We start from the raw sequence: 11815 nt of genomic DNA, 5'->3' as shown, positions 1-11815 counted from the left end.
GAAGACATAAAAGACCCTTCGGCCGAAGCAAGTTTGGTTGTTGGAAAATTTTTCACCGACATCTGGGAAAATGGTGGCTGGGAGATGGCTCAAGAAATTATACGAAAAAGCGAAAAGGTATTCATGACGCTAGAAAAGTAGCAGAGGCCGCTGAGAAGAGTGTGGATCTTAAAGGGCAAATAGGTATTGACTACTAGTTTTTGGCTTGTTGTAACTTTTTGATTTCGAACTTGTTTACAGTTTGTTACACAGCCGCACTTTCTCCTCCCTCAGAGCCCGCCGAGCCATTAGCGGACCTCAACGTAAAGGGGGATGACGAAATTAGAAAAATGGCCGAAGCTATCATGGACAAAGTTGTTGATCAACTACTCAACGAAGCTGCAGAAGTAGTTCTAAGGGAAGATTAGATGTTATTGTAAAAACATTTGGAATGTAATATTTGTTGGACAATATGTGTAATATTTTGGCAACTTTGAATGTAACATATAAGCTATTTATGATTCAATTCTTTACGATGCATGAAACTTTACGTACGTACCGTTTTTGAGCCTTTGGCAAAAAAAACACCTTCCCTTCTTTTCATGCTTCGTAAATAATATCCATATTTCATAAAAACATCCAATCTTCATAAAATCAGTAACCAATAGATCTTTTCATTTCAGAGTTTGACGAAGGTATGCTTCTTCAATAATTATTTTTGTGCCTTGGCACTGTTTCTTCGCAGCAATCTTCGAATATCAACATTGAACCCCCTTCTTGTGTCATTGATGCAATATGATGTATGATGTTATGCTATGCAAATGATGTGATGATGTGATGTTATGCAAAATGATATTTGTCGAAGATCGACGTTTATTTTTCACTGCAAGCCTCCCTTAGGAGCTTCTTCGCCTTTTACTTCAGCGGAATCAGCGTTTATTTTTCGTTGTAAGCCTCCCTTAGGAGCTTCTTCGCCTTTTACTTCAGCGGAATCAGCGTTTATTTTTCGCTGTAAGCCTCCCTTAGGAGCTTCTTCGCCTTTTACTTCAGCGGAATCAGCGTTTATTTTTCGCTGTAAGCTCTGCATTCCCTTTGGAACGACTTTTGAGCAGAAAACTTACGCTGCGCTCCCTTAGGAACGACTTTTTGTTGCTTCGGGAAACTTACACTGCGTTCCTTAGAACGACTTTTTGTTATTTCAGAGATTCTCCTTGTAACCATAAGTTCTTATGCTTCGGCAACTTTTTCTTTTGGACTCCGTAATTCTGTGGAGAAGGTATATTTTTACTATGGCAAAAGCAATGTTTTTACTATTGTAGCAACAGGCGTGGGACCAGTGGGGCCAACAGGCCGAACCGGCTGACAACCCGATGGATGATGGCTCAGGAGGCTCTTCAGTGACGCGCACACGTCGTTCAAGAAAAAGCCATTCAGTAAAGCCTCGTCACGCGATAGAGCGACAGGCTGATAGGATCTTAATCATGCCACATGGAGATCGGTGAGTCTAATATATTAACTTATCTCATATAACTATTATGTGTATTGTTAATGTTTTTGTGTAATGCAGGAATTGGGAGGACATGTCCTTTGACGGCAAGGGACACCACACTCAGGTTAACCTTACGCTGGGTTCTCTTTGCTGCCTTCACTACCCTGGTATAGTGAAGGTGTCAAACGGTGATACCGAGGATGAGGTGCTCGTCAGTACCTGGGACGAGTACAAGTTTAAAAAGGAACGAAACCACACCGACAGACAGGGACTTGTGCGTAATGACTTTTGGGTATGAATTCTTTATTGTTTTTGTTATGTTTCTTAATATTGTAATTCTATGACTTATACCATTGTATTTGTATTCTTTATGTTGTAGCTTCGATATCGGTTGTCTGACGGAGAGGATTACATGGGGCACGCTGAACATGTGTTCCAAAACAATGCAAAGAAGCTAGTGAAGGATGCCATATACTATGCGAGAATTCAGGCTACAAACCTATATTTTCAAAATCATCCGGAAGAAGCAGGCCCCTTGAATAAAAAGGAAGGGTCCTCAAAGATATATTTGACTGAGGATCAATGTCGCGAGGTTAGTATTTAATTTGTTTTACCCTTTTTATTGATTGTTGGCTTGTTGTGATTGATATAATATGTAACATTGTGTGTGCAGGTGATGGTTCCATGGATGGCGCCCGTGCCTGATGCGTACTATGCTTGGTGTCGATATTGGGCTTCCGAAGGCTTCTAGAAAGTGTCAACGCATCACAGGCAATATCGAGGAACCAATCCTAACCACAAGTTTGGCAGTGACGACATGCTCCGAAAAGGTAAAAGAATGGTAAGTTTGATCTAGCTATGTCGATCAACAAATAGTTCAATTGCTTATGAATGTTTTTTGTTTATACAGGAAGCTATAAGTGGCCAAAAGCCTAGTGACATTGAGGTCTACCAGGAGGACCACAAAGGACCAAACCCTAACAACCCTGACCAGCTCTACAACCAGATAGCCACGGATCGGCTGGTGAGTTTTGGCCCAAAAGTACAAACATTCAAAGTATAGAAATTCCTGCATTTGTAAGGTTGTGAATGATGTATAGGCGACATATGGGGAGGATATGGTTTATCGCCATGGCCCTGACTTCGACTGGTGACATGAACCGGTGGATCCCTCGTTGGTGTACGCAAGTGGTGGTGGCAAAGCGCATGGACGGTAAGCTCTAACTTATGAAATTATAAGGTTGACACTAAATTGATTATGCAGTAATCACAATTTTTTAATCACTTATAGATACACACTCTTCGACGAATTCATTGACTCGTCGTCGGTGAGATCTCAGAGGACGGGTTCGTCTTCCTGTAGCTCATGCTCTCGTCGACCGAACGAGCAGGAGTTGGAGATTATGAGGATGCGTGAAGAGATGAGACAACAACGCGAATTTATGGAGGCTTGCAATGCACATACCCAAGCGATGTATCAAGTGAGTATACATAATCCGAACTCTAAATTATTATATTTCAATACAACATCTTCAATAGTAACACATATGTTTAACAATTAATGCAGCAACAGGGCATGACAACAAATATTCCACCGCCACCACAATGGAGCCAGTTTGCAAACACACCAGCTCCACCACCACAGTTCAACACCCCTCCGACACATATACCTGCACCTGGAGATAGGGTACGTTTGATAACTCTCGATTAATTTATACACTTGTATACTTTTTGATATTTGTATTAAAAATGTTGATATTTGCTAACTTGCATAGGTTACGCCCGAAGCGGGTGGTAGTGGGTCTGATCTTGCAGCAGGGACTGGATTTGTTAACTCCCTCTTCTTGTTCCCTCCTCCTGGTGGCGGCAGCGGTCAAAGCTCTAACCACCCAAGTGGTGGTTATCTCTAAACACTTGAACTTGTGCACGCTATATTTATTAACTCGTGGACGTTATGTTTGTGTAAACACTTGATCTTAACTCGTATTTGAAATGTTTGTGTAAACACTTGATCTTAAGTTTGTGATGTGTGAATCATATCAATGCATGCGTTTGTGATGTGTATGTTCTGTGTGATGATATATATGTTTTGTGTGCAATTGTGGAGAAATAGTGACCTAATTTGGTGCTGCTTTTGCAGCATTATAGGTTAATTCCTGTCAGCCCAGTTAATTCCTGTCGGCTATGGTCAAACCGACGGGGATTAACAATTAATCCCCATCGGCCCAGTCAATTCCCGTCATTTGGAACAGGCCGACGGGGAATAACAACTTATCCCCGTCAGCCCACGTAGTCGACGGGAGTTAAGGCTTATCCCCGTCAGCCCATGTGGTCGACGGGAGTTAAGTCTTATCCCCGTCGGCTAGTACTTGGCCGACGGGGATTACTTATTCCCGTCAGCCGCCGACGGGAATAAGTTTATCCCCGACACCTGATGGCCATTGGCTTGAGGCCGACGGGAGTTAGCCAGTTACCGACGGGAATTAGTTATTCCCGTAGGTTTTAAGCCGACGGGAATTAACTGGATTCCTGTAGTGATATTTATGTATATATAAATTTATGTGTACATACAGGTAGCCCAAGAAATACTTCAACTCCCCTATCATGGATGTCTCAAATTTCCTGACCGTGATCCTACTAAATTCTTCACAAGATGATTTGTTAGTAGACCCAAATATAATATCATCAACATAAATTTGGGATACAAACTAATCATTGTCAATAGTTTTGGAGAAGACAGTACGATCTACTTTTCCAACTTTTAAGGAATTTGCAATAAGAAAATCTCTCAAGCATTCATACCATGCTCTTGGTGCTTGCTTAAGCCAATAGAGGGCCTCTTTGAGCTTATACACATGAGAGCGATACTTATCTTCTTCAAAGTCGAGAGATTGCTCAACATACACTTCTTCCTTGATTGACCAATTGAGGAAAGCACTTTTCATATCCATTTAAAACAACTTGAAATCATGTAAGTGGCATAGGCTAATAATATGAGAATGGACTCAATCTTAGCTACAGGTGCAAAGGTTTCATCAAAATACAAACCTTTAACTTGTGAGCACCCTTTGGCCATAAGTCATGCTTTGTTCCTTATCACCACACCATGTTCATCATGTTTTTTGCGGAAGACTCACTTGGTTCCTATAACATTTTAGTTAGGACGTGGTACTAAGTGACAAACCTCATTTCTTTTGAAACTGTTGAGCTCCTCTTGCATGGCCATCACCTAGTCTGGATCCTTCAATGCGTCTTCAACCCTAAAAGGCTCGAGAGAAGGCACAAAAGAGTAATTTTCATAGAAATTTGCAATTCTAGAGCGAGTGGTTCCCCTTTTGGATATCATCAAGGATCATGTCGATAGAGTGATCTCTTTGAATTGCTTGATGGACTATTAGGTGAGGAGCACTGGGTACTTGTATTTCTTGACTTGCTTCCTCCTCTTGATGTTCTTTCTCATCTCCCCCTTGATGTATGCTCCCGTATTGAGCTTGCTCATTATCTTGATTTTGTTCACCATCTTCTTGAGCTAGCTCTTCATCTTGAGTTAGAGGATATTCTTGTGTGGATGAAGATGGTTGATCTTGTGCTTGAGTTGACTCTTGTGGTTCTTGTGGGCACACATCCCTAATGGACATGTTCCTTAGCACGGTACAACTTGAGAGTCGTTAGTCTCATCAAACACAACGTCATAAGAAACTTCAACTCATCTGGTGGATTTATTAAAGACTCTATATGCCCTTGTGTTTGAGTCATAACCAAGTAAAAAGCCTTCTACTACTTTAGGATAAAATCTAGAATTTCTACCTCTTTAATAAGAATAAACCATTTACCCCCGAAGACTCTAAAATATGAAACATTGGGTTTTTTGCCGGTAAGGAGTTTATAGGATGTTTTTGTGAGGATTTGGTGGAGATATAACTGGTTGATGGTGTAGCAAGTCGTGTTGACAGTCTCCACCCAAAATCGATCTGAACTCTTATAATCTTCAAGCATGGTTCTTGCCATATCCATTAGAGTTCGATTCTTCCTCTTTACAACACCATTTTGTTGTGGTGTGTAGGGAGAAGAGAACTCATGCTTAATTCCCTTCTCTTCAAGAAATTTTTTTCAATTTGAGCATTCTTGAACTCCATTTTGTTATCACTTCGAATCTTCTTAATTCTTAAGCCAAACTCATTTTGAGCTCTTCTCAAGAATCCCTTCAAAGTCCCTTTGGTTTTAGATTTATCCTTTAAAAAGAACACCCAAGTGAAGCGAGGATAATCATCCTCAATAACTAAACCATACTTTTTCCTCGTCGATGCTTATGTAAGCAATTGGGTCGAATAAATCCATGTGAAGGAGCTCTAGTGGTCTCTCTGTCATCATGATGTTCTTGTGTGGATGATGTCTCCCAGCTTGCTTTTTTTGCTTGACATGCACTACAAGTCCTATATTTCTCAAAATGCACACTGGTTAGTGTAAAGCCCAAAATTTGTATAAAAATAAATAAATAAAAATTAAAGTGAGATATCTCAAATTATAACTGAGTTTTGAATTTTGAAGACTGAATTTTAAAATCAAGAATTAACTTAGAAAAGAAGTAATAGAAAGGTTTTCTGTTCAATTAAATGATTATTCATTTCATTAATGATACTCTATAAGCATTTATTTAAATGAGTATTAAATTTTGATGACTCAAATCTAGGCGAGACGTTTAAAATTAATGTTTATAAAAAACTCAGGAAAATAATAATAATAATAAAATTGTCCGCCAATAATAATTTCCTTCCTTCATAAAGTAAATCTCAAAAAAATCTAAAAATAATTTATTTATCCCTTTGGCAAGATAATATATTTCTAAATTTTTTCTCTTAAAGATCTTATACACCAGAATTATCTTTCCTAAAATACATGTTTTGTGGATACACATTAAGAAAACATTTGCATAAAAAGAGATGGTAAATAAATAAATATCATAAATTATATTGTGCATGCTGGATTTCTTTTGTTTTGCATCAAGTTTAAATTCAAACCCAGTTTTGAATTTGAAATTGAATAGAAATGCAAAATAAAAAGAAAAGGAAAATAATAAGGAAAATTGTGCCTGGGCCCCTTTCTTCCCTGGCCGGGCCATTTTTTCCCAGCCCATCTCCACTTTCCCTCATCCACGTGGCCCACTCGCTAGCCATTCCTACCGCATGGGCTCATGTGTGTGGTGACTACGTGTGGGACCATCCTGTAAGGTGCTTTCCCCTTCCCCCGTTCGCTTGGCTCAGCCCAATCTCAACTAATCACACCATGATCGTCGGGCCGTTGCAATGGCCAGCCATACCCGATGATTGCGGATCCTTGGGACTCTGGGCCATATAAATCCAGGCGCACGACCTCCTCTCCTTCTGGCCACCCATTGCGCTCGGCATCCAGTGCCCTTGCTCCTCTTCATTGGCGGTTGAGGGGAACTCCCTCCATGGACGAGCCTCCTTCCATGTCAAAACTCCTTCCACCGCTGCTCCGCCACCATGGACGCGTCGTCTTCTGCCATGCTCTTCTACTCAGTCTCTAGCTCTCCGATCGTGCTCCCTCCCTCGTGTGTCTCCATGTCCATCTGGAACCCGTCAACCGAAGCAGTGACATACTACTCGATTAATGCTCCAACCAGGTTCGGCTGCCGCCCGCCTCATCGACGCGGCATGGCCCTCCACCTCCATCCTCAAGCACGCCGACGTCTAGGCGTTCTTACCTGCCTCCTTCACGATCCACTCTTGTTGCAGCGACAACAGTCTGTGGTGGCGTTCTGCTGCAACGGCTTAGCTCGTCACTGCCCCGGTCACGGTATGTTGTCCGTACTTGAGTTTGCGAGTTTGTCATCTTTTAGTATCATGTGGTTTCGGGTGCGCCGGGTCACTGGATATCGGGCGAGTGGGGGCACCGGCTATGGCGCCGCCTAAAGCTCATGGCATGTCACTAGTCGGTAGAGAGAGAAGGTGAGGAAGAAGAGAGAATCAGAACCATCCATCTTGGCAGGGGTGGTCCAGATCAGTTTGGGACTACCCCTTCGCTCGGATTAAATATGACCGTCGGATCTTAGCCAGTAGATCACGACTAAGCGGTTGAGATTAGATCGAGGAATACCCTTTCACCGGTTGCATTTGAGTCATTGGATCGCGGGTGTGCGGCCGAGATCGGATCTAGTCATCGTGGGTTTTGGGCCGTTGGATCTAATCTAGGTGGCTCGTAACAAAGAATACCCCTTCGGCTGGGTACTTCTCTTAAAGAACCCCTGTGCTTTTTCGTATTTAACCCGCCGTCCAGCGCATGGCGTTCTGAATCTGGGAACTTTTGCGGAGTAGCCCTTGAGCTTTTGGTTATTTATGCGCGCAGTCTGAGGTAAATAGAAACTAGAGAATTTAAAGTAGAAAATGCTTTTCTTATGTTAAAATAAATCCAGAATTTGCATAATTCATATTTAATTTATTTTAGCTCCAAATTAATTTATTTCAGTTGCAATAAATTCATGATAATATTATTTATTATCTAGTAACCTTATTTTAGTATGAAACATATAGTTAAATAATATGCCCTTGATTTGTTTTGTATCTACCACATAAAACTTCGGAAAATCATAACTAATTTATTTTAACTCTGATTTGGTCCGTTCAAGTTATGTTAGATTCATATAAATATTTACTACACTGTAACAGTAATATTCATACCAAGTTGCATAATTTATAGTTAGATATTATTTAACCTATATCTACTAGAATAACTCTTCTAAATCAAATCTAACATGTCCGTAATTTTAATTTGATTAAAATATGATCTCTATTCAGGTTATAATTAAAACTAATGTTAATTTAATTATTTATAGAATATTTTCTAGTATGGTTTACTCTAATCAATTTATCATATAGTTTAATAGTTAAATCACATAGATCTTCTATAAACCATAACTCCTTAATCGTAATTCCGATTTTAGCGGTTCTCGAGCCCACGATTTCATAATAGCTCGTAGATTATTATTATTCAGTTTGTACTTATGTTTGATGTGATGTTAATTTTTCCTATACCATGTTTGTTTGTATTGGTACGACTAGCAGTGAGGTCACGAGAATCTGAGGATCATCCCGGTACCTGGAATCTCAAATCCCATGCAAGTTGTGCCCTTGATCACTTCCATTTACCCAATAATGTTCTTTAATATCACTTATTCATACATAGGTTTAATTTTGATGGGACCCAATAGGTCACCCTAGTCTGATTATCTTTTATCTTGTTTACCCCTGAATCACTTGGGTAGTTTTGTTATTGCTTTATATGGTTTTGGGTTAATATTTCATTGTATCCATGTTCCAATTATTCTGTTATTTTATTTATGTTCATGTCAAGATCATCATTATCTTTAATTGGAACATGGAGCTTAACTTGAGAAACATGTGCCACCACAAGGGTGGAATGGGACGTCCTTGGCTGACTAATTAGGAAAGCTAGTGGAAGACTACCTTACCCGAAAGGGGCAAGGGCAGTAGGGGAGTTGCATGCAGGGAGGTTCTCGAGTTGATTTTGCTGCGATGGCGGTCAGACGAGGGATTCTTGCAAGTGCTCTTCCCATAAACTGTAGCGGGTTTTCGAAAGTTAGTGGAACTTTGTAAAGGCCTCGTAGTGGATCCCTAGCCATTCACCTCGGTAGTGTCTAAGGGTCTAGCTAACCCTGGCGACATGGAATACACGACTTGTGGGTAAAGGGTACCACCTCTGCAGAGTGTAAAACTGGTATACTAGCCGAGCTCACGGTCATGAGCAGCTCAGGATTCTCGCATGATTAAATTATGGAACTAATTCAATTTGTCATTTGCATTGCATGGGATTTATTATTAAATTGTTCTATTATTATTATGGTTTGGTATTTACTTACATCTAGTAATTGCTAACAAAATTTTGACCAACTTTAAAAGCAATGCTCAGCTTTAACCATTCTCTTTGGTAAGCCTTACACTCCACATGAACTCCCACCTTTGGCGAGTTCATACACATTATTCCCCACAACTTGTTGAGCTATGATCGTATGTGAACTCACTCTTGCTGTCTCACACCCCCACAGGTCAAGAACAGATACCTCAGGATGAGGCGCATGGAGGTTGCTGCGATGTGTTCGTGAGAGGTCTAGGTCATCGTATCCCAGTCAACTTTGGGTTGCTGAATCGTTGTCTCTTTATGATGTAATTATTTATTTATTTTGTATAGAACTCCTATTGTATAATAAAGTTGTGACATTCATTTTTGTACCACTATTCATCATATGTGTGAGATTTGGTCCTCCTGGTGTTTATGTTCGTGCCCGGGTTCCTAAAATCCGGGTGTGACAGTTAGTCCTAAAATGTGTGCCCCTTTTAGAAGCTTGTGGGGATTATTCATCCCAACATGGGCAAGCCATCAATACCATAACCAACCCATATTAGTTTTAGCTATTAAGCAAGTGTCAAGTTCTGCCTTATCATTCGAAAAATCAACCGGATAGAGATTTCCCTTTAACACTCCCTTTAAAGTAACTAGATCGTCACTTCTTCTAAAAACAATAACATCGACATCCATAAATAAACAATTGTAACAATTGAGTATAATTGATATACATAGAGCAAATTGTTGTCTAAGTAATCCACCAAATGAACATTTGAAATATAGTGCTCAGTGGTGCTTGCAATCTTACCTAGACCTCTTATCTTGCCTTGATTCCCATCATCAAATGTAATAGCATCTTGGGAGTCCTTTGATAGGATGATATCATTCTCTCTTCGCTCGTCATGTGGTGTGTACATCCGCTATTAATTACCCAACTTGTGCCTCTAGATGCATAAACCTATACAAACCAATTAGGTCTTGTTCTTAGGTACCCAAACAACCTTGGGTCCTTTGACATTAGTAACAAGCACCTGGGGACTCAAACACAAGTCTTGGAGCTCTTGTGTCGAGTTCCAACATATTTGGCAACCACTATGCCGGATTTGTAAGTAAGTACATAAGATGCATCAAATGTATGGAAAGACATATGCGGTTCGGTTGATGCATTCTTAGTTTTCTTATTAGGCATTTGAACATTTTTAGCATGATAATAAAAATGCCTAGAATAAGATGCTTTTGTAGTAGAGGCATGAGAATGATGAACATGAGCATTTTTAACATTCTTGGCATGAACATTCTTAGCATGATAGTTATTTGGATAAATAATATAAGTGTCGATGTTTCGAATCAGCACCAACGAGTAAATTTGTGTATGCGCGTTTTGGATCCGGATGGAGATGCTCAGTGGGCGCAAGATTTATACTAGTTCAGACAAAACGTCCCTACTTCCAATCTTCGGTGGCTCGCACTACCGGCACCTTGTTGTTGATTGCTCGTAGTAGGGGTTACAAGTGAGCAAGAGAGGAAAGGATCCCAAGTCTTTATGTGATGTTGGTTCTCAAGATCTACATATCAGCCGTTTGCTACTTGGCTAAGTCATTGAGTGTTGTTGCCCCTCTTTTCTCTCAGTGCCAACCCTCCCCTTTTATAGACCAAGGAGGGGGTCGATTATAGGTTGCTTTCCCCAAATGAGGTCGTTGCATCAAGGTAAGACAAGGCATTTTACCCTTGGTAGAAGTCTTTTTCATCCATCGGTATTCGTCATTGTCATCTTGGCTCTCTAGTTGCGCTCCTTTAAGACTGTTAGAAAAATGTGTGCAGGGGGCAAGGACTCCAAGCGTCAGCATTGCCTTCTATGCCCTACGCCGACCTTCGGTCTTTGTATCCTGACTCCTGGCGTCCCTTGTCATGTTGTGGGCTTCGTAGGTTGTTAGGGGGACTCAGGCCTAGGGCCCATAGGTTATGAGTGAGATGTAGTCCTATTGCTTATAGGTCATGGGTGGGGCTCTGGCCTTAGGGCGCGTAGGCCATGAGTGGAAGGAAGACCGACTCCTTTACATGTCATTACTCGAAAGAAGGCACAATTAATGCATCTGACCATTAATGTAAGAGCAGTATGTTGGTTAGATGTGGAATTGGAAGGATTTCTTGCTCTCAGGTTATATGTGTGTGGGGGTGTTTGCAGGGCAAGATCTGGGCAGATGGGAATGAGAGGTCGTTGTGCTAGCATCCGGTGAACACACAAGAGGCAAGAACAATCTCTTTTATTTATATTGATTTTGCATAATAATTTTGGATACAACTCCTAAACCTTATAGTTCGGTTACAGGACTCAACAAACTCCTAATCTCTAGCCCATTATTTAGGGATAACTAGCTAACAAACTCTATCTAATAACTAGCTAACAGACTTTCCCCTTATCTTCTAACCTGACTGGGCCTGGGTGAGTGGGTGTTTCAGCCTACG

General features: G+C 40.7%; 1 protein-coding gene across 1 annotated transcript; it reads left to right on the top strand.

The window, feature by feature from the left end:
• Positions 1 to 6849: 6849 nt before the first annotated feature.
• On the top strand, positions 6850 to 9767 carry LOC118472175 (uncharacterized). Its single transcript, XM_035959908.1, has 2 exons — positions 6850 to 7285; positions 9552 to 9767. The coding sequence occupies exons 1-2, from the start codon at positions 6973 to 6975 to the stop codon at positions 9671 to 9673; spliced, it is 435 nt and encodes a 144-aa protein (XP_035815801.1). The 5' UTR covers positions 6850 to 6972; the 3' UTR covers positions 9674 to 9767.
• The last annotated feature ends 2048 nt before the right edge of the window (positions 9768 to 11815 follow it).

This window comes from Zea mays, chromosome 6 (assembly GCF_902167145.1).
Source record: "Zea mays cultivar B73 chromosome 6, Zm-B73-REFERENCE-NAM-5.0, whole genome shotgun sequence".
Taxonomy (NCBI): domain Eukaryota; kingdom Viridiplantae; phylum Streptophyta; class Magnoliopsida; order Poales; family Poaceae; genus Zea; species Zea mays.
Note: the sequence above shows the minus strand (reverse complement) of the source record. Positions and strands in the feature narration are given on the sequence as shown.

What these genes read in the sequence shown, in the direction of transcription:
- LOC118472175 (XM_035959908.1), top strand. Translation starts at nt 6,973, where the DNA reads ATGGACGCGTCGTCTTCTGCCATGCTCTTCTACTCAGTCTCTAGCTCT. An exon ending in TCGTCACTGCCCCGGTCACG is followed by an intron (nt 7,286 to 9,551) that starts GTATGTTGTCCG and finishes ACACCCCCACAG; the next exon opens with GTCAAGAACAGATACCTCAG.